Genomic DNA, 24,794 nt, shown 5'->3' with positions numbered 1-24,794 from the left:
CCAACAGTTTGGGTACCTTGTATTTTAGATTTCTTGACATTTGACTATTTGTTGACCTGAATAGGGCAATCCTAAAATGTTTCCTCATTAGTACGGAATACAGAGTTGGGAAACTGTCTCCACCAAAACTGCTAGAATCCTGTTTATGATTTATCTATTAAGGCCTTCTGATTTGCACATCAGCACCCAGCTACTAATTAACATAAGTAAAATTTAAATCCACACTCTCCCTTCTCTAAGTATACCACACTAGGCATTAATCCATATTGCTTCATAATAATTTGAAAGCATTATATAAATGTGAGTTATTTATAAGTAGGTAAATTAGATCAAATATAAACAAACACTACACAGATTATAGACCAGGGCTATAATTAACCTTACAGGTTATTTATCCCAACACACTCATTTTAAAAATTAGGAAAGTGAGGTTGAATGATTTATTTAATTTTGAAACTTTTGTTTGTTTTTTGAGGGGGTTTTGGAAGCAATCGGAGTTAAGTGACTTTCCTAGGGTCATACAGCTAATAAGTGTGAGGCTAGATTTGAACTCAGGTTCTCCTGACTCTACTGCCCCACTTAGCTGCCCTTTATTTTTTGGAGGGGAGACAATTGAAGTTAAGTGACTTGCCCTGGATCACACGGCTATTACATGTCAGAGGCCACATCTGAACCCAAGTCTTCCTGATTCCAAGGCCAGTGCTCTATGCACAGTGACACCTAGCTGTTTCACCCACCCCCTTTTTCACATTTAAGCTTTATTCAATGGAAGCAAACAAAGGAGACACTTTTAAAGAAGTCCCTATTAATTCGATTGATATTAATAAATCCCAGATAGAAGGAAAATTCTGGCAGGAGCACCTCATCCACCAGCCTGTTCTCACCAGGTTGGAAGCATGACCAAGAGCAGGGGTATGCTTTTCTCTCCAGCTACCTGCCATACGTTGGAGCTCTAAAGGGAGGGTATCTACTGATTAAATGGCCCTGGGGGAGTGAGGGAGTAGTCAAGGCTTGGGGATTGCTGGTACAAGTTAGATTCTAACTTAGGAATCTAAACTTGGCTACAGAAGCGGGAGACCCTACAACGTTCTGGGGGAAGCATTTGGGGTGAGGTCATGTATGAGGTCATGGCAAAATCAGGATTCTTAAACACCTCCCCCATGAAATATAAGTATATCAAATATATATGTGTGTATGTGCATATATATATGAGATATATATATATATACGTATACATATATATATATACATATATATATATATATATATATATCTCAACTCTACCTAAAATATTATATAGTATGTAGGTCTTCCCATGAGGAAAGGAACAGCTGGGATTAAAATATTAACTTTACATAACAGGGTCCTCAGGTATAGATACATATTTTTTTTTGTCTAATCCAAGTGACTCACAAACCGAAGTAAAGTCTTTACAAAACTTAAAGCTGTTTAAAAAAAAAAACCTTCTTCACGGAAATGGAGAAGTAGAAAAAAAACAAACATATGGATTAAAGAAGGGCTGTACTATAAATATAATAGTTTTCAGTTGTAACTACATTGGAGAAGAAAGCAAAGGAGAAAAATGATTGATCTTTTTGGTGGCAATTTTTTTTGCTATTTTAATCCAAGGTCTATGCTTTGTCAGAGCTTGTTTGGATTAAAGCTGTTTTACCAAAGTTGCTGCTCAAATATTTCTTTAGATCATTTTTTTCTCATAATGGAAAAATTCTCTATATATTCTCTCCAATGAGCAAAATACCTACAAAGCATTCCTCATAATCCCTCCCCAAAGGCATAATAGTCATATTTCATGATTGTTTGTACTGTCAATAGAACTTTTATACTTCATCTTTCAATCTAGAACTTCTACTTATTGAGATTGTCCATTTTATAACCGTCAGCTTTTCCTGCCATATTTAGATTTCAACATTTTCTGATGATCCTAACAACTCTTATAAAGGAAAAAAAGAAAAAGAAGCAATAAACAGACTACTGCTTTACAATCTTACAGTGACTTTACTGTGACAAATCCCTTAGTTGTAACAAAGTTACAATGTAGATTCTGATTTGTATTTCAAGATGCAAATTGACATAAATCATGGCCCAAGACAATTCATATCAGATTATGTAAGGTTATACCACATTTAAATTAATTCTTCAAATATATGTTTCTCTCCAATCTTCTTTCTAGTAAATTGAATTTAATTCATTATTGAGTTTCTACCAAGTTATAAGATGCTAGGGCTACAACATTATTTGAAAAAAGGTCTTTTGTACTAAATGAAAATTTAAGTTATATGGACTTATGTGGTGGTATAATAAAGTCAAAGAATAGAATAGGGTAGAAATTATGTCTTTTGTAATAGATTTTATAGTAGAACTATTTTTTTCTTTTTTTCCCCCAAAATTGTGTGCTTGGTGAATTTATGCTATTCATTTCACAACATAGTGTATCATCTGCAAATCATCCACAGATTTATATCGAGGACTGATTAGATGACAAGAATAGAGGTAACTGATGGAACAGTGGATAGGGAACTGCACCTGGAGTTGTGAAGAACTGAACATAAATCAGGCCTCAAACACTTACTAGCTAAGTGACACTAGTCAAGCCACTTAACTGCTGTCTGTTGCAGCTTCCTCAATTGTAAAATGGGGATAATAATAATACCTACATCAAAGGACTATTGTGAAGAAAGCATCAAAAGAACCAGTCCGGACCAAACATTAAGTCTGAGGTCAGGAAGTAGACTAGAAGAATAGGCAAAAAAAAGATAAACTGCTTACATTAAAATATGGGGAAATATGTCTCCTCTAAACTCTGTTATCAGGGGTCAAAGAAGAAGTCTATTCAGGCAAGGCCTGGGAGTGATTCTGTTATATCAGGATTATCTTAAAACAAAAATGGGAAGAGAGGATAAGACGAATTCACTGGTAGGAGGAGAAGGGAAAAGAAATGATAATATTTGTTAAAAAAAAAAAATGCTTTGCACAATGCCTGACACATTGTATATAAATGCTTCCTCCCCTCCCTTCTCTTTCCTTAACAGCACATATGGTGCATTAAGGTTTTAAAATATATTATCTCATTTATAGCATTTTCACATGTATTCAGTGTCCTATTTACTTGCCTGGTACCTTCCATTTAATGTAATTTTCAACCACAAATTAGCAGTAGAAGTCCCAGACTTGTACCCTTTGCATCAGGCTAGTCTTATCTGTGACCAGATCCTTTAACGAGAAAGGCAGAAGTTAAAGGAAGGAATTCGTCAGGTAACATGGTAAGTGAGAGAGGCCATGTGTTTATACTAGATTGGGGACCAAAGAACTCTCCCACTTTCTACTCATCTGATGTTGTTCCAAGTCATTTGACCTCTAGGTATCAGTTTTCTCATCTGTATTCATCACCATTATGGAGTCTAGAGGCCATCTAGCTGAACTCTTATCATTTTACAGTTGAGGAAATTACAGATGAGGGAGGTTAAATAACTTGCCAAAGGTCACACAGGTGAAAAGTGAAACAACTATACAACCTGGAGACAGGAAAATGTGACATTTCCCTTTTCCCTTCCTTTCTTCTCCATTAAATTAAACTCTTAAGAGTGAAGAGCTCACCCTGGCAAAGGTAAAAGTATTCTTTTACAATCTTGCTAAACCACCTAAAGAGGCATAACTGATAGTAGCTAGCTGTGCATAACCCCAGTATACTCCTTTAGGTATAAATACGTATACCCTTGAATAAGAAAATCCTGCAAGACACTGATGTATGTTAGTTATGTTTTATTTTTTACCTACCTGGCTTACTAGTACTAATATAATTCTATGTATATGTATGACATCTAGAATACTTGAGAATTTTTTTAATTGAGAAGAATGATTTTACTTAATTTGGATAGTAATAGGAAGGGGTACAGTACAGAGTATAATACAGCCTAAAACTCCCCCAAACAGACCTATGAAGTACACAAACTGAATCCTGATGGAGAAATCCAGAAAAAAGGTCACAGTGAATCGTGTGTACTGCCAAAGTCAGCGTAGACACACAGAGCAGCATGCAGATACTGGGGACAGGGTTGAGCAAGGAACAGGCCACATGAAGCACTCCAGAGCCCAGGACAAAACTGTGCACCAGGGGAAGAGGAGGTTCCAAATTTATAGCAGGGCACCCTCATAACTATAGTGGGTCACTGTGGCTGGGACAAGCACTAACTGGTAGTTTTGTCACCTACTAGCCAGTTCTGGGTTACAGATCAGGACAAGAGTCCTTACCCATTAGGGAGACCTGGGGCAGTGTACCAAGAAAAGAGGAAGTTCAAAAGACATGTGGCTCAAATGCCAGAAGCAAAGCAGGTTCTCAGCTCCAGAATCTAGGCCAAAGGACTAACAAGGGCAGGAATCGCAGGCCAAAGGGGGATCCTACAATTCTGTAAATGAACCAAAAGATCTTTCCAGTAGGCTAATAGGGGATGAGCCCGGTAACATTCTACTGTTACTAAGAATGAAACCAAGGTTAGGAATTTCCAGAGATGGAGGGCGTGGGGGAGGGAAGAATGGAGTACAGAGGTTAGTGACCAGACTTTGCCAACTTTACCTTGGATCAGGCCACTTTGGGCCTGAAAGTTCAGAGGTCCCAAACCTGTGCGTCACACCTTGGACTAACACAACACCCAATACTGCAAGAAAGCAGCAAAAGAACCAGTCAGGACCAAACATTAAGTCTGAGGCTGGGAAGTAGACTACAAGAATAGGCCAAAAAAAAAAAAAGGATGAACTGCTTACATTCAAATATGGGTAAATATGTCTCCTCTAAACTATTATCAGGGGTCAAAGAAGAAGTTTATTCAGACAAGGCCTGGGAGCGATTCTGTTATATCATGATTATCTTACAACAAAACTAGGAAGAGAGGATAAAGAGGAATTCACTGGTAGGAGAAGAAGGGAAAGGAAATGAAAGTTAGAGGAAATTTTCTCACATAATGAGGGTGCACAAGGAGATATCTACACTAACCAGAAGGAGGGGATAGACAGGGAAACGGCCAGGACAGGTCTCATTCTTATCTTAACTACTTAGTCAGAATCCATATGCAGGCGCGCGCACACACACACACACACACACACACACACATACACACACACACACACACACACAGAGACAACACTTAAATAGGAGGGAAAGGAGAGAAGAAGGAAGGTAGGGGCATTAGAGGAAGAATAGATTAAGGGAGACATTAGTTTTAAACAAAACAAACTCTAAGAAGGTACAAAAATATTTACAGCTCTCTTTGAAGTGACAAAAATGAGAATCTGAAGAGTGCTCATAAATCAAGGAATAGATGAACAAGTGATGGAACGCTATTGTTCTTCAAGAAATGATGGAGATGACTCAGAGAAACCTGGGAAGACTTATATGAAATAATGCAGAATGAACTGAACAGAACCAGAACAATTCATACAATGACAACAATGAGGTAAAAACAAACAACTTTAGATGAATTAGGAACTGTTATCAATGTAATGAGCAGCCACAATTTCAGAGAACTAAAGATAAAACATTCTACCCACCTCCTGAGAAAGACAAAGGACTGAGAGCATAGAAGAGATTTTTAAGAGATTTTTTTTTTTGACACGGTCATGGTGGAGATTTGTTTGGCTTGACTATACATATGTAGATATAGATACACACACACACATATGTGTGTGTATTTGCAATAGGGTCTGTTTTTCTTTAGTTATCAGTAAAGGGTTATGAGAAGAGTTGGGGTGAAAGGGCAAGAAGGTAGATTTTTGCTGCTTAAAAAAAATATTTTATTTAAATAATCACAGGACTTTGATCTACCACTTATCCAATAATTCATTCAGAATCTGAGACTGGATGTTTCCAATACAGTATTGCTTCCAACTCAATAATTTTGCTGCTATCCTATCAGTTTTGTTCACATTTTACAAAAATCTTATAGCCCCAAGAGGATACACGTATTTAACAAGGTCTTTATTAATACTGAAAGCAAGAAAAGGATATTTTGGATTCTTCTCAAATGTGCATATTATCAAGCTTCTCTTTTAACAAGTATATTTACTGTTACTCCAAGCACACTTGAAATATGCACATTTGAAATACTGTTTAGTCTTATATTTATCTCAAGCAATTTATTCTTCCAAACTCTCTGGAAAGATTATTTTATAATAAAATACATCTCACTGTAGCCAAGATTTTCAGACATATGGGCATTTATAAAGAACTCTAAATGAGAAATGTCACATAACTGCAACATTTTGCCAAATAACCTTCTATCAAGAAAAAGACGGAATTAGGGAAACCAAGTCTTTGGTTAAGAAATTCTCATACTCTAAACCACAAATGACTTCAGTTATTTTATTTACTTTAGAGGAACAACCAAGAGAAAGAAGTGATTAATATTTGTGGTGGCTGTTTCCTCTTGTTTTATTCTAATATTTTTGCCTTGTTTGGGGCTTGTTTGGACTAAGCTTAGCACTTCGGTAACACATTTTCTCAATATTAACTTGGGTTTCTTAAATATTCTAAAGCTCTTAATATCTCCCTTCTTAGTCATTGTCTGCACATTTAAGTAGGCAACAATTCACATATGGCTCTCCTTTCTGTCATTCCCCATCTAGAGATAAACATACACTTTCCCAATAAATTATCCTATCTTGGTTCTATTCTTTCAATTATCTAGATCCATTTCTTGTCCAGCAATGAAGTTCAAATTGAACACGATATTGCAGCTGCACCTAAATAATATTCATTGAGAAACAGTTTCCCTTTTCAATCATTAACTGTTTGCTAAATATACATTATAACAACACTGACCTTTCTACTGTGACACAACACTGGAAATCTGAATCCAATTTTGCTGCCCACTCACCATTACTTGTTTTTCTCTTCCACCCACTCTCTATCCTTCCTACTTGCCCCCAAGGTCCTTTTTGTATTACTGCTTTCCAGGTTTCTCCTACTTAAAAATCTGGGTTTCTGATTATTTCCCTAAAGACTTAATTTGCATATATGTTTCAAATAAACTAGTAGTTTTCTTCTTATGTAAATTTTTATTGTGATTCTTGTAATTATTTTTAAACTTTTTGGTATTTATGACATTTTCTACATTTACGTTATATCATTTCTTTATTCCTCTGTTTCCCGTTAACAAAGATGTTAAGTCATAGTGTACTTAAAAATGATCTTTAGACATCTCTCACAAAATCGTTACATTTCCATCTATGATTGCCCATGGGTATTACAACTTCTTAACAAGATATTTCACTTCAACAGTGTAAAAATAGAAAACAGCAAACCTCAGACTATCTTTTAAATGTTACACGTTCTCTTCCATCCAGGATAAATCTTAAGAGTTTGAAATGCATGTAAAAATATAAATGAAGGAAGCTAACCTGTGACATCATAGATTTGTCAAAAAGTATTAATATAGAATGTATACAATATACACAAATATAAATATATCCAGAAAAGGAAAACAAGAATGAAATCTCATGATTTATTAAGCCTTAGTAAATGTCAGTGCTTTACAGTAATTGGGTACTATATTTAAAATATCATTATATATAATTATATCACATTTTAGTTATTTTATCTATAAGGAAACAAAATGTCATTAAATACTATGCATATATTTAAAAACATATATGTAATGTGTATATGTAATTAGCATTTTAGATAACTGGCAAAAAGCAAAATAATTTGCTGCTAATTTATACTTATAGAAAGCTAATCAAAAGATACTATGATTTGGACCATATCTATATCTGTCACATATAATCACTGTTAAATTAAGCTCTCTCTACTGAAGTACATATGTAAACACATGCACATATATACAAAATAGCAACTTCTTTGTAAGTCACAAATATTTCTTATTTTGAAGCGCTCATGGGAAACTCACACCTGCCACCTTTAAAACTTTCTCATTAAATCTCAAGAGTGCTGTAATTAGTTTCTTTATCAAACAAACAAAAATACTGAATGAATGTTGCAGACTATACTTGCCTAGATAGCACCCTGAATATGATCTGTCAATCTATTAATCTGATTGATGAATGTCTCAAAATCTAGCCAAATTATGCCAAGTACTTACAGCGATTATGGAACATTTTATCCCTTTTTTCCCATTCCATTTTTACCTGGCAGATGCAACAATTAAATTTTAATACTGCACACTACAGAAAGGTAAGTATCAATTTAGCAATTCTTTCTTAAGAAGGACTGACATGTATAGATCTAATTTGCAAACTAGTCAAACTAACCTGAAGACCTTTTTTGTCTACCTTTTCCCCTTCCCCATTAAAAACAAAAGGTATTAATCACCAGATTTCAAAGGCAGCTGACTGACACTATTCACTGCGTTGTGCATTTTCACTAATGTATAGCTCCATGAATAAGTCTCAAGTCTTATTATTTCTCAGAGTGGACAGACTCTTGCAACTTCCCTTCAACATTCCTCCTCCCCTTAATCCTCCCAAAGACTTATAAAGGATGGCTGAAAGAAAACATCATTGATTAAAACAAAAGTTTCAGGTTTTTTCTAAGAAAAATGGGAACAAAGTGGACATAATAAGACAAGTCATGATTCACAGCCAGCACTGCGCTTTGTCCCTTATCCCTCATCTCAATGAACTCTTTAGTTTGACTGTTGGATAAGAAGACTAAAACACTGAATTTCTCCTAGCAACCAATGTCAGTCAAGGAAAAAGGCGTGTCTGCTCCAAGAGAGAATGGAAAAATTGGGGGTCATACAAAACCAAACACATGTTCTTTTGCATCTGATTCCAAATTGATTATTTGTCATTAAAAAAAGGTTCAATGTTAAACAAACACGCTTCGTGTATTTGTTAACAGTCTATAATTCCTAAATATTGGTTTGTCAACGTTGATATTTTGTTTTTCACAGTTATTCCAATCCCCATTCAAACATCAACAGTTTTTTGCCAATATTTTTTCAGTTTCGTACTTTCCTGAATCTCTCTCAACCTTGTTATGCCTCAGCTTCATCAATTGTAAAATAAGAGGTTTGTATTAGATAACTTCCAGCTCTAGATCAAAGATTCTATGATCCTTACACTCACCTCACTACTTTTTCAATTTCAAAGTTTACAGTCTGCATTCTGTATGTTATCCTTTCATGAGTCATATTCCAAAGTCTGGAAATTTTATCCTTTTGAAGCTAAACTGAGAAAGAAGTTACTTATACCATCTTAGGTATATGCCAGGTTTAGCTGGTTAAGAAGATCAAAATAAGCTCATAGAAGGAAAAGCTAAACAAATTTGTTATTCAGGCTTTCACACAGACACCTCTATTGGCTAGCTCAAAAAATTTTGTTGTTTCCTAAAATCTATCCTATGAGCACTGCAGGCATTACTGTTTTAAAAGTAAATATAATAACAAAGAGAAAATGCCTACATGTGTCTCTGTTACATAAAAATTGTATTTAATAAAAACAGAAGTTATCTAATTGTGATGAGCAGGAAGGCAACTAAAATCCATGCCTCTTCTACAGCAATGTGTATGCAGAAAATAGCCACTTGCTCAAATACTGTCCCTACATGTTCCATATATTAATTTTTTTTCTCATTAAGAATTAAAGATTATTTTATACACTCTACTAATAAAGACTGAACTGAAACACTTAAAACATATTTAACCACAAAATCATCCACATATATTTTTCAGTCAATACACATCAAAGTTTTTCACAAGTCTTTCCTTTACACAGTTCCAACTATAAAACGAAGTTCTTCAAAAACTACATTGAATGATACTCTGAAGATGTTTAATACACTATCAAAATATTTTTCATTCCTTAATTCTTGTCATTTTCATACAATTTTTAAAATATTTCTGGTACTCTTAAATAAAGGGCTCATGTCCAGTTTACATGAGAAAAATGTAAATGGATATAGTGGCTATCTCACATTACCTTTTTAAAAGGTTACAGTCTTTCTACTCAGTTTCTTCGAAAATCAATGTCCGTAATTAACAGAAGCAAACTTTAGGGATTTCTATATTTAACAACCTGCTGCTATCATTTTCATTTTTTGCTGCAGGTTTTTTTATTCCATTAAGTTCTGATTCATGACAGAAATATTATTGGAAAACTGTACTTGTGTTATTAATGTGGATATATTTGAGTACAAATGTATAAAGTATGTACAATTCCAGAGTAAGAGGACTCTCCAAAACTGGGAGCTCCTTTCTGTCTCCCAGAAAAAATGCTGCATTTCAATAAGCTCAGTCAGAATCAGACAGCCATTCTGCAGGGTAGATAATCTGTTACATTTTAAAAGGGTGGGGTAAAATGATCTCTGAAAAATATCACAGGTATTTATGGACCATACCATAGATTGTTAGATTCATCCTAGGTTGATTAGCATTTAGTATTACTCTGAAAATTATGTTCTGCAACTATTATAATTGAGAGTAAGAAACTGAGAGCAGGCCTCTAGTTCAGGAAGATATGGATTCAAGTCCCACCTCTGACAAATATTAGTCATGTGATCCTGGGCAAGTCACTGAATGCCAGATGGTACCAATATGCACTGATTCACAAAGTTGCTCACAGGGAATTCCCTATAATGATTAAATCGCTGATTGGATCAAAAGCCAAGGGGGAAAAGGGATATTTATCTGGGATAATTACTTAATTTTATTTTGGAGATTGGTTACTATTTGTAATAAACATTTAGAATTATAACTGTGTGAAAACGTTATACTAAAGAAATCTCCTTGGCATAACTTTTTTTTCTAAAATAAGAAAAAGTACTTTCTACTTTCATCGCTTATGCATTTTAAATTATTGCAAACAAGGTAAAGGTTTTAGAAAGATCACTAAAAAATGAACCTGGTTTTAAGTGGGTGTTCTGATTTCAACTCGAAAATGGGGTAATTAAACAATCTGAATTCCACTCTCAAGCTGAATTGTCAAAGCTTACTTCCAAAAATCCTGGGAGTGCAAGCTAGGCAACGAGGTCCCACATGAACCAGAATCAATGAGAAGCAAAAAAGAATTGTTCTCTAAACCTTTACAAACCAAAACTTTTGTGTTGCATAAGGTTCTAGTTACAATAGCAATAAAACAGTCACTCCAGGCTGTAACCCAGCTAAGCAATTCTGCCCAGGCCTGTTGTTTTTTCAGCATTAAATTTTAAAATATTCCATTTATCCTATAAAGAAAACAAAAGCACAGTTGATTATTAATTAATGAAAATGGGCTCAGGTAACATATTAATATTATGCAGCCCACACAATGCATTCAGCCTATGCAGATTCCCAAAAGACCGTAATTGGTCCCAATCTATGTTTATAGTTTTAAGTAATTTCTCTAACACCAATATTTTTCTCCCCTAAATTTTACCAGAAAAAAAAAAGATATGGCAAGGTGGGAAATTTAAACTGACCTATTTATTTTAGGAAACTTGCCTCTTGTAGTACTCACATCTCAAAACACCACACTGACTTAAGATCTTTTACCTTCTAGTAAAATCAAACAAACCAAAGTATATTTATTTCCTCTTTTTAAAATTCATCATAAATAAGTAACAAATTAAGTAGGATTGTGGAAATATAAATAGCTCAGACATATAATATAGGGAGAGGCTGAACCAAAGTAAAGAAATATTTATTAGATCAATAGTGGCTAAAGGTTAATGAAAATATTTTCTCCTTTACAATATATAAAGTCTACTCTAGAACTCTAGCATTGTACATATATACAATATAATAACAGATAGATACAATAGCACTTTATATATACCATGTATAGTATATAAAATCTATACTATATATGGTATATAATATATGGAGTGTGTGTATGTGTGTCTATATATACACCATGTGATATAAATCATAGAGATAGCATACCCCATACTACATATAGTATATACCATATACACTATACTATATATGATATATATAGTGCTATCATTTATACTATATATAGTATATGTGCTGCTATTCATCTCTACTATACTATATACTATATATAATACTATAGTGAATATATATTATAGTACTATATTGTATATATATATATATACAATACTACAGTATTGTAGTAGACTTTATATATTACAAAGGGTAAGAGACCATATTTTCATATAGTACTATATGTAGTATATATAGTACTATAGTATTTACTATATACTTGACTATGCCAATAGGAACTATTTTTAAATGACACAAAAAATCAAGTTAATTTAAGTATGCTTCAATGGCTTGGATTCAGTGGAAGAGCCGCACTTGAGGTCTTAGAAGGCCACATGTGGCCTTGAGGCCACAGATTCCTCCCCACCCTGCTATATTATTTGTAATATGTCTCACATTTAATCTTTCCTATCATGATACCACTAATTTAGGAACCATATTTATCCTATAATCAATATCTGATTCATGGGTCATCTATATGATAACATGATTATCAAAGGTATAGTAGCTGATGTGACCCTTCAGCAACATTAAGAATTCATCCTGCTTAAACACCAAATGGCAAACCATGTTCTGCACAGAATGAAGAACATCACAGAAGAAAGTACAAGCTCCCTCATCAGGCATTTAGTCCTCAATAGCTTCAACTTACCTTTCCAGTCTTCTCTTTTACACTTTTCACTGGCTGCCCCCTGGCTTTGAAAACCCTGCCTATTCACCTCTACCGTTTAGAATACCTTGTTTCTTTCAAAATCCCTTAAGCACAACAGCAAGATTATGCCAGGTACAAGATTGTAACTCACAGGTACTTGAGCTCTAACTCCCCAAATTATCCTCCATAATATATGATACATTAAATAATAGTAGAAACAGCACTAAAAATCAGGTCTCCTGCTGCACATGGGCACCTTCTTCCATGGCACCAAGCTATGCGTTGCTCATTCTTCAATATCTGGAACAATGACTTTATACAGAATCACATCATCTTTTAGAGCTAAAAGGAATCTCCAAGGTTATTTGGTCCCACCCATACCCAAAAGGAATTATCAATATAACATGTCTGACAAGTAGTTATCCAGTTTCTGACTGAAAACCTGCCATGAAGGGGAACCTACCACCTCCTGAGGCAGCTCATTCCACTTTTGGACAGCTCTTATATTTAGGAAATTTTTCCTCAAGCCAAAATTTGTCTCTTTGCAACCTCTACACATTGTTTCTGGTTCTTTGAGGTCAAACAGAACAAGTCCAATTCCTTTTCCAGATGATACCCCTTTATACACTTGGAGACAGGTATCCCATTCCTGGAGATCCCTCTTCTCCAGACTAAATATTTGCATTTCCTTCAGCTGACTCATATGACACTAACTCAAGGACTTTCTTCATCCAGAGTATCTACTCTTCAGCTTATCAACATCTTTCCTAAACTGTAATTCCAAAACCTGAACACAAAACTCTAGATGTGGTCTGACTGAGAAACAACGCGGTTTGACTATTATTATTTTTATTATTTATTCCTTGAAGGCATGCTTCTCAAAGCAGCCCCAAAACACCCTAACTTTTTGGGGCTGTCCTATTATATTTAGCTAAAGAACCACTAAGAACCCTAGTTGTTTTCAGGCAAACCACTATCTGACCACACCTTCCCCATCTCATATCAAGTTTTCAGGCAAATCACTATCTACTCCCCATCGTGTACAAAGTTAATTTGTTAAAATTAAACTAACTAAATAAAATAAAATAAAATAAAAATTTTCATCTAATATTAGATTCAACACAGTTTTCTACTTTGTTGAGATCCTTTTGACCTTGACTCTGTTTATCATTGTGTTGTCATTCTGCCCAGCTTAATGTGATGTGAAAATTTAATGATTATACTTCTCATTCCTTTATCCAAACCACTGATAAAAATGTTAAGTAGCACATAGCCAAAAACAGATCCTTAGGCACTCCACTGGAGACCTCCTGTCAAGTTGAGATTAAACCTTAATAATTACTCTTTAAGTATTTCAACCAATCTCAAATTCATGAAATTACATTATTGTCTAGTCATATATTTCCATATTTTCCAACAAAAATATGAGATATTTTATCAAATACTTCACTAATATCTGGGTAAACTACATCTGCAACACTTCCCTGATTCTCTAGTTTAGAAACAGTGTCAAAAAAAGGAAATAAGGTTACTCTCATGGGACTCGTTCTTAATGAAGCCATTCTGGCTTTCTAATCATTGCTTCTTTTTTCCATATGTTTTTACTATCCTTCTCTGGGCTACTGTGTTTTAGAATTTCCCAAGGAATCAAAACAAAGGCAAGTTCGTTGACCTATTATTTGTAAACTTTGTTTTTTCTACTTTTTGAAAAACAGGACTTTTTCCCCCTTTTCTAGCAATATTCTATGCTATGTTAACAGATAAAAAAGAGGCATTTCAAGGTCAATATGGTACCCAATGGCAGGTAGAAAACTGAATCTTGAAAGCATCAGGAAAGTTACTCATTTCAAAAGATTCATATCTGACTCACTATTTGGCTACTTGGACCAAGTGGTAAAAGTTTGGAGGACTGTGACTGGCAGGGAAGAACAGAACAACATTCATAACTATGATCAAAAGGATAAAACATAAAGTTATCATCACCTTTCTATAGGAAGGGAAAAATAATTGTCAGCAATGAAAACATTAGTTTCATACATAGATTCTTTATCTTATGAGGGTGATCACGTAGGTAGAAAGGGTCTATTCTTTTGATCACAGTGAAGCAATGAAAGAAGCTTAATACCTTTTTTTGGACACATCTTTCTATTAGTACTACAAATGGAAGATTTGTCTTTTTAATTACATTTGCTTTCATACTTTGATGTATTTGTAATCTCATAAATGAGTGTACTTCTTCAAATGACACAGATCACAGTCCATTGACTCATGCTCATTCTTTGTGGCACTCATCCTTGCATTCCTATCAGACTGTCTGCCATTCTGGCAGCCTTCTTGTAGTTTTCTTGACATTATGTGGATAATGCTAAAGCTTTTGAAGTCATGGAAGCACATAAGAAGACTCTCTTCAAATTAATTTTTAAAGTTTATAGCCATGATCTATAACTCCCACCTGACACCAACTCGAATTACAAGTTACTCCTGCCCTCCATCTTTAACTTGGGGTGAAGGCAGAATGTAAACAAGGATTAGACCAGGGAAGGCTAGGGAACCTTCTCCAGCTTATAACTATTCTAGGTACTACTCTACTAATTTGTTCTCCCAAAGGTCTTCTGACCTGGAAGCCAAACTACGGAATCTCTTGAGAATAGCTTTAATTCTCCACATGAAGACAAAATGGCTACCATAGCAGTTTGTCAGTCAACCACAAAGCATTTAAGTGTTTAATATGTATATGGCACTGTGTTAAGTGCTAGGGATACCAAGAAAGGCAAAATCATGATCGTTGCCCTCAAAGAGCTCACTTTCTAATGGGGGAGGACAGGTCAGACTTGAGCTACAGAAGTGTCTAAGACCTCCAAGAAACAACTGGGAAAGGAAACAACACTCAGGGTATTTCTCAGCCATGACAAAGTACCTCAAAAAAGGGAGTACCCTTTCTTTTTTCTTCTCAAGAGGAGAGAGGAAGGGGTCTTGAGGGATTCCTGACTTTGATGATGATAGCATAATGAAGTCCTAGAATGAGTATTCTAGAATGAGGAAGATTAAGAAAAAATAATTTATGCCTTTAAAAGTTAGGAAAATGTACATTTACTAATGAATGTAAGTAAGTAACTTCAGAATAACCAGAAAACCCACAGAGGACTATGCCATGTTTTATTAGAAGCTAAGAGCTTTCATTAGAAGCTAATAACTTAGAGGCTAAGTTTTCCAAATATTAATATTCTGCACTACAATACTGAGACATCATTTTGGAAAAGTGTACTGTACCCTTTATCCAAGAACAAGAACAGAAGTATCTACAACTTTTCAGTATGTAAGGGAACCCAGTAAGGCAAACAGTTCATAAAGAATGATCTGCTATTAATGAGTGGTTGCAATATCTACCATGTACACTGTGGACTAGATTTAAACAGCAGTTATGTTAGCAATATGAAAATACTTGCCTTCTGAAAATCTAGGACAGATTCATTTATTCATAGTTATATGTGATATCATTCACTGTCTCATGAAAAGTGTGTTATTATTTCCAGTGAGCACATCAACTATCCAGGACAAATAATGTAGGAGGTCTATGGGACTTTTTGACTCATTAAAAGTCCAAAGATTGAAAATAAGTAAGAACCACTGGAATGGTCCATCTGAATGTCTCCAGACAAGCATAAATTCAAGTCATCTTATAATAATAGCTCATTGTTTTACTAAGTTATCAATTTTGGAAAACAAGCCTATTATTAACTCTAACTCTCTCTCTCTCTCTCTCTCTCTCTCTCTCTCTCTCTCTCTCTCTCTCTCTCTCTCTCTCTTTTGCAAGAGGAAGGGACTAATGTAAATATACATCCCTATTATACAAACACGTAAATTCCAGTCTTTAAGCTCTCCAAAAAAATGTTATTCCATAAATTCCCTTAATTTACTCACAAACTCACACCAGAATTCTCTGTGCCCATACTAGCAAGCATAGCAAAGGTAACAAAGGGCTTCTAGGAAGATTAAATGTTGCTGAGACAGATGAGTGGCAAAGTCTAATTTGGGTTTTACCAAAGCTAAAGAATACACTCCTAAAGAAAGGATGCCTTTAAAAAAAATCAAGAATGTGCTAGGTTTTATATTTACAGTTATTTCTCCCAATTTTTCCCCTTTTCAAGTGTTATTCATGCTTCTAAGGACAAAACATCAAGGGTGTGGTAGAGGGAATAAAAAATGGAATTTTATATACATATCTGTGTGTCCTACCTTGAAGGCTAACAAAATAGGTACATATTTGCATACTGTCCAATTTAAATAACAAAATGTTTTAGGGTAAGGTCTATAATATTCCATACATAGTATCCAGTTCACTATGGATATTCATGTTTGAGATTTTAAGATATTATATAATGAACTGTCTCAAGATTAGAGTGAGCAGAGTTCCCATATTTATAAGATCAATTTTTTTTAAATAAAAAAAATTTTTATCTAGTGCCTAAGAAATTCTTCTAGATTACAGGATCTTTCTCTATTTTGCAAATTTGGCCAACTTTTGCATATTTCATGTTAATTAAAGCTTAATCAAATACAGCACATCTGAATGACAGATCATTTCATTCTCTTAAGAATAAATTTCAATTTTATCTACATGTAATCTGGATTTTATAATAGGAAATTTATGTCTTATAGGCAATCACTAAAAGAAGCACCTTGATTAGTAGGTCAGCAGGGCAAGATACAGAGTCTGCATTAGAGTCCAAAAGTCCAGAAGAAGTCCAGAATTCAAGTTCACCTCTGACAAATTCTGGTTATGTGACCCTGGGTAAACTACTTAATCATTCAGTGACCCAGGCAACATTCTAAGATTGTAAACCGCAGAACTTTCCAGTGGCTGATCTGCACTGAAAGAGGGAGATTTCACAACTAGTATTTCCCTACACCAGTGAAATCACAAGTCTGAAGCTAGCTAAAAACATAAAATAAAAAAGATTTGCCAGGGAGAGGGGGGCAGTTTTTGGGGGGAATATGCATAATACCTTTCTGCAGTAATCTAAGGATAACTAAGTATGTAGGTGAAATATATTTTTCTTCTCGTTGAATTGACTGTAAAAGACAATAAAAATATAGCCTTGTTTAATAAATATTCTGATCTTTCATAATAGTCATATTTACATGTTACAGATGACCACATACAGAACACTACAATGTAATGAAAATAATAAACTGTGGGAATCTATAACAATTCTTGGTTTAAAAAAAGGCTGCAAAGTCCTGTGCCTAAGTTAAAAAAGTAGAAAATGTGAAAAGGATAAATTAAAAATATACATTCTTATAAAATGGTAATGTAAATACAGCTCAGGTCTTATTTTATGAAGGGATCATGTTCTACATTCCCTCCAGAACAGCACCAAAAGTTGAAAGCAGAGTTTGGTTTTTTTGCTTACTTCAGTTTTTCAAAGGAAAACCAGCTTGCTTGCTTATTCTCAAGAGATGACAAAGGGATTCTGAAAAATAGTGTTTTTAAAAGTACATATCTTCTGTAGTTTGGTGAAGCTCTACCATGGTCATATAATAAAAATGTACATATGAATAACTGCTATAAAATTGCCATCTAAATCTATGTATATAATTTGTCATTGAATAAAATTAATATTAGTATACAATACTAACAAGGCCAGTATAACTTTTAGAATGATGGACACTGCTCTAAATTTGAAATTCATAAAGAAAACGTGTAAAAATTATTCTTACAGAAAGATAATTAAGGAGTCAGAATCATAGAAGCTTTGGGCTAGAAGGAAAATTAGATCAATCTGAAGAGGAAGCTGAGGCCCAAGGAGATGAACAGCCAAAGTACCAATTTCCCCAGCTGAATCCCCTTCAATGTCAAGACAATTTTATAACTCTTTGTTGAGCAAAGAAACTTTCATTTCAGCAAAAGCCAGTTTTTGACTCACTTACCCTTAGTTTGCCTATTTTCCTCTTTGGAGTTTTAGTTATAACTTCATCTTCTTAACTCAACCAATAGCATCATATTACCCCACAGTGACATGTATGCCAAAAGCCAGCATCAAACTTAATGATTTGCATAACATGGCCATAAAAACTTTAAAAATACACTTCTTTGCTTTCTATACATATGAAGACTAAGGTTTTGAAAAGTGTTTTGACAAAGCATTGTAAAACCTTTCAATTTCTGCTCCACAAATCACAGGAGATTTTCACTTTATTTCATTCTGAATCTGCTATACAGTAGTAGGCTGGCAAGGTATTAGTTACCTGATTCATCTGACCTCCTCCCTTGTCCTATAAATGCTAAATCAGAACAAAGGTTCTAGTTATGTTTCTCATGGAGAAAAAAAGAATAAATTATGTCTTGCTACTGTCATTCCAGCAAGCTAGTTAATTGCATTTGTTTCATATATCTCCAAACAGCCTGGTACATTAATTATATTCTGTAATATCAAGCTCTTCTGATTCACTCTGTCACTTCCACTGAACACTTTAATTGTATTCCTTCTAGTTACACACCGTTTGTTTTTTTTAAACATATTGATAACTGTGTAGCCTGCACAGTTTTTACATGTACATTTCTGGTATTGCTAACCATAAGATTCGTATGGAGTCTAATTCATTTTTCTAAAGGCTACATGAAATCCTTCTTGCTAAGCTTACGTAGCAATTTAAAAAAAAACCCACAGGATGAATCTCTACATTTTTTCATTTCAACAAGACAAACTTACTAAAGCAACTTACTATACTTTAATTTTAAATGATTAGTTCCAAAACATTTCTACTTAGAACAAGAAAAAACAGAAGCAAAGAGAGTCAACATGCATTGCCTCCTATCATAGGAGCAAAAGATAAGTTGTCCATGACTGCAAATACACATTCTACAATAAATAAACTAATTCATATCACTTCATGTTTATAGGGAGGCCTCCTTTGGCTTCTGATGCATAGGGGTCCTCAAGTAGCAAGCTGCCTGGAGCAAAGTTTGCTCCCACAGACATGCAAAAATGGCCAGTGTCCCACCTAGTGAATTAAGTCAGAATACAAAAGCTACTGCAAAGTTAAAATTGACACTTAAAGGAAAATGAATATCAAGAGTTTGAAACTACTGTGGTCCCCGGAGATAGCTATTTTTCATGAATATTAAAAGATGATATAAAACATTACAATTCACATTATACAACACTGGCAATTACAGTACATAGAATTCAAGTTTTTAGCACAGCATGCCCTAATCCTCCCATTTCTTCATCCTTTTTTGCAAATAATGAATATACAGCCTACTGGTTCTACTGTGTCAATATCAACTTATCTCTAGTCCCTTCATTTCAAAGAGATTCACATCCTATGAATATTGCTTAGAAAACCAAATCTGAACAAGACATAAAAACCTAAGCAACAACATTAGCTCCTTGACAGATTGACTCAATCTAAAGAGAGACACCTACAGCACCTGTTCAAAATCTCCATTGTCTTTGAACACTCCCAGCTAAGCTTTCTATTAGCTAGCCTATTTTCCTGTTAGTCCACTGCCCTGCTGTTTCAGACACAGAAGACTCTCTGCCTACTTTTGAGTTTCCTCCATATTCTCCATGAGCTCTAAATTCTTCATACTAATTTAATAGTGTATGTGCATTCTCCAAGACACAGGTGATACTGATCATCTAGACGTCTATTCTCAAATTCCTAACTCATTTGTACCATCTTCCAAAATGGCAATTACCACATTTGACAAGCCGATAAACAAAAGTTCACCCACTAAAAAACAGAAAATAATGTTAAAAAATGGCATCTAGTCATATATGAAAGATTTACTCTGACATTTCTTTTTTTCTAACCACACTGATAAATTACTATTTGTAGTCACTTTATCAATTTTTTTCTAAACAGGAAAAAACCTTGTTGCAAACATACTTTCAACAGTTTCAGAAACAAAAGCTCCTCCAAACCACCTCCCAAAAGCTCCTGTATCCATACTACATGATTTAATTGAAACAAATCTATTTAAGATGCTCTAATGTTATTTTACATATGTCTCCTATTAGACTCAAAGAAGAACTACTCTACAAAGAAAAATAATAAATTTTGGTTGAGGGTTTTAAACTTACCATAAACCTGAAAATATACAAATCCACAGAGGAGGAGTTGTGTAAACATTAGCAGACACATTCTGACATATTAAAAATGATCCAGATTGCTTAAAATACCAATCCCAGAAAGCAAAAGTAGAAAAATTAGTATCCTTTTAGAAAAGAGGTAGGTCTTAAGTTTAGACTTTCCTAGAAGCTAATTAAAGTAAAGGGCAAATCTCAAGATCAAAAGATGTTGGTAAGGTCTTGAATAGGGCACATTTAGATGCATCCACATAAACAGAAGGAATTCCAAAGGCTGCTAGATTTCCACACTTTGCTTCCTAAATTCCCACCATTCCACCTCAGGTAGAGGAATTATCCAAGTGTATCTAAAACGCAGTTCTTAGAATCCATTCAATCCAAAGCCAAGTTCTTTCTTCAGAAGCCAAGAAGAAAATGGAAGAAAGGGACCTAATTCCTAGAAATTGTTCCAAAAACTTCCCATCACATTGCCGAAAAACCATGGACTTGACAGCTTCTTTTCTTCCCACCCTCTTTCTTTCTCATCCACATTAGTTCCAGGTCCAGTTTTGCTGTTGTGGTTTGGTTTTGGTTTTTTGTTTTGATTTTGTTTTTTACTTAACTTCCATAATAAGAATGTGACAATGCAACATTTTTTGCAGGCGGGCTTGACTTAGGGTTTGTTTTGGGTTTTTTTTTTCTATGCAACCTTTCTCGCACGTTTTTCCCTTTTCCAAAAGAAAATGAACAAGATTCAGAAGGGAAAAAAAACAAAAAAGAAACTGAGGTCTGTAACTCTCAATACAGCGTTGCTAGAGGGAGGGAGGAAAAAAGTAAGTGAAAAGGCTAGGGCTACAGCAGGCTCTGCCCTGCCGCCGCTGCCTCCGCCGCTGCCGCCGCCGCCGCCGCTGCTCCTGCTGCTATGCAATTGTGAATGGGGAGTGCTCACTGGAAGGAGCTAAACTGGATATGTGTGTGTGTGTGTGTGTGTCTGTGTGTCTGTGTGTGTGTGTGTGCGTGTGTGTGTGTGTGTGTGTGTGTGTGTGACCGCGCGCGCTACCGCACGCTTTGGAAAGAGATGGAGAGAGCCGAGAGCGGCGCAGTCCACTGTGTGCTTCTTTCTGCCTCCGCCGCCGCCGCCGTTTGCGCTGCAGATCAGCCTGGAGGCCCGAGAACCAGGCGTCCTTCTCCCTTCGCAGCTGCCGTTGCTGCTGCCGCTGCTGCTGCTGCTAGACGCACAGGAGGAGGGAAAGGCGGGAGAGGAGAATGATAGCAGCTTGTAGTCGGTGGGCCCGAGGAAAAGAGAAGATGAGGGCGTGGACTAAGCTCCTTCCACTTCCAGACTCCACCACATGCCCACTCACTGGGATCTTGGCTGGGGAGGGGGAGGGAAGAGAAGGGATGTGAGTGGATAAAGGAAAAGGGGGAAAAAATCTATTAGGCAGCTATGCTAGGGTGAAAACTAGCGGCGCAGACACTAAATTCCTTCCTTTCTTCCGAGTCTCCTCCCTTCGCCAAACCTCGCCCCTCTCCTGTTGGAGAAAGGTAGAATTTACGTGACTGCTCCTCTCTGCTTCCCATTTAATGAGCAGGTAATTTTCTTGTTGAGTGGTTTCATGGAAGCACTTCCTAATTATTCATTCCCTCTCTACCTGCATATTTCACACACACACACACACACACACACACACACACACACACACGCACGCACGCACACATGCGCGCTCAGGCGCGCAACCTTCATCTTTAAATGAAATGAAGATCCGAAAGGGAAAAACAAAAACCTTTCAAAGGGAAGTATTATCCTTCAACCTTTAGTAAACACCACCTCTCCCTCCCCCCATTTAAAAAAAAAACCCTCCAAGCTTTGGTTTCAGGTAAGATCCATCATTGCTTCTACCCCTCATACTTAGGTAGGCGGGAAATGTAAGGGTCATAAGGTGCTCCTGTCTTTGGCATTTGCTTTATGACCCTTGGAAAGTGAGTTTCAAGTGAGATCACTTCTGTGATCCAAAGGCTTTTTAAGGAAAAAAGATCTCAGGAAAGGGAAAATGCAAAAGTTGGAAGATACCTAAATCCGTCCTCATCTTGAGATGTAAACCTCAAAATTAAATATGTAAAAGGTCTAAAACCCTAGAGAAGTTAAGCAAAAAATCAAGTTTCGCCATTAACTGCTACAACTAATGAAAACCAAAAATGGAAAGGGTGGGGGATGGGGAAGCTGTAATTAAAATAAGGTTTAAAAAAACCCACCAAGCAAATCTACTGGAAGATCAAGGAAGGGCAGATTTAGATCAAAGAGATCCGGGCATACCCAGGGTCTTTAGTGTAAATAGCGTGGATGAGAACACGTGTGATCACAGGCTATCTGGTAGCTGTTTGATGCTTGTGCTGACGATGAGACAGTAGGTTACAAGAACACACACAGGTCCATAAGCCAAGTATACTAGATAGTGAATCTTTAGTTCCCCCTACTGGAACACAGTAGGAAAAATATTTTATACCTGAGGAACAGTCTCTTGTTTGTGTATTTGTGTTGCTATTTGAACTTAATTTTTAAATTTAAATTTTTAACTTAAATTCTAAGTTCCATATATCACCTTCTTTACATAATTTTTCTGCATTGCCTACTATTAAGGACAACAGCTTGCCAATTTAAGATTGACAAAATCTTTTTGTTATAAAATATTAACCAACCGATGAATTCTGTAACCCACAGCTCTCCAAAAAGACATACTAGCTTCTTAGGCAATTCATATGTAATGGTTTTGGAATAGGAATGCTTTGATTGTGTCATATATAATGTGAGGGTGAGGTAGGGGTGACTGAAATGGTCTTAATAATTCTGGTCACAGGTGATAGTATGCTCTTCACAGAAAAGCACTTGGAATGTAAACAAAACAGGAAGTGGGCTGGTAGTCTTGGTAGACATTTGGTACATATCCCAGAACTGAGTATGAGTTGTACTTTCTGGGTGGTCTGGGTTAGCTTGAGATGCAGCAGAGCGTAATAGTGTAGATCAAGTTAAAAGACAATTGCAGTATTAAGATCTATATCAGAGAACAATGAATATAATAACATCAACCACACATACAATAAAAACGTCAACTTCTGACCTCAACTTATATTGAAGGCTAAGGAAAACCCTTAAAACCAGGAAAGTTAAAAATATATCTTTACGCATTTATCTACCATCAACTTCATTTTAACTAAACTGGATGCCATCTTCGGTCACTATTAAGGAAGTAATAAAAAAAAGTAACTGTCTTAGTAAAGTGGAAAAATATCCAAACCACAACTTAAAAATTAAATGTAGATTTGGTTCCAGCACACTATATGTAATTTTTCTCCCCTTCAACAACCTTCTGGATAAAGAAATACGCATGGAACTCTAGACTGTTTTATGTAAAACTTGGAATGGTACTATTATGTACTCAAAATGTGCCTGCTGGATAAATATATATTTTAATACAGTTAAAGAATACTGTGCATAAGAGGCTATAATTAAAAGTAATTTGGAGAAGGTGAACAAATGGTCTTCATTGTCACTGAGTTGGCATTAATAGAGGACCATAATTCATTAATCTCATAGAAATATTCAGAATAGACTATAAAATTATAAGCTTTCCCCCCATTCTGGGTATCTGAATTACTTAGTAGAGATGGAAAACTTAAATCTATTTTTTGCATTTTTCTGATGTCAACCCTAAATTTAGTTGATCTCCCATGCCTTGGAAACATAACATTTTTAACACAGTTATTGTCCTGATCAAATGTGATAATTGTGATTTTTGAAACATATTGTTTGATGTTTCAAATGATAGGACTCCAATATGGAGCTACTTAGGCTAAGTGATCCTAATGATCATAAACATATAAGTAATGAAGGTAACCTATACTTTTCCACTGTCCTGACCCATCCTGACCCTGTATCAAACATATAAATCTCAGCTCCTTCTTGGTCAAGACTCCCTGCCCACTCAGTGGCTATGAGCCAACACCCATTTCTGGAATCCACACTGATTTCTGGAATCCCTGATTACAGTCCGATCTTCACCAAATTTCTGGTCCAGATTAGGAAATTTCCCCACCCAAGTCTGGTATCAATAAAGA

At 35.4% G+C, this 24,794-nt stretch overlaps 1 protein-coding gene across 1 annotated transcript in view; it reads right to left on the bottom strand.

Moving 5' to 3' along the window:
• Positions 1–22,153, bottom strand: part of ROBO2 (roundabout guidance receptor 2) — a 709,376-nt gene extending 687,223 nt beyond the window's left edge. The window contains exon 1 of the mRNA XM_078147421.1: positions 20,697–22,153. Within this exon, the coding sequence (XP_078003547.1) occupies positions 20,697–20,757 (61 nt within the window). The 5' untranslated portion in view covers positions 20,758–22,153. The remainder of the gene's footprint in view (positions 1–20,696) is intronic.
• Positions 22,154–24,794: the final 2,641 nt, after the last annotated feature.

The sequence above is a fragment of the Phascolarctos cinereus genome, unplaced genomic scaffold, assembly GCF_003287225.1.
Source record: "Phascolarctos cinereus isolate Bilbo 61053 unplaced genomic scaffold, phaCin_HiC Scaffold_7;HRSCAF=346, whole genome shotgun sequence".
NCBI classification, from domain to species: Eukaryota; Metazoa; Chordata; class Mammalia; order Diprotodontia; family Phascolarctidae; genus Phascolarctos; species Phascolarctos cinereus.
Note: the sequence above shows the minus strand (reverse complement) of the source record. Positions and strands in the feature narration are given on the sequence as shown.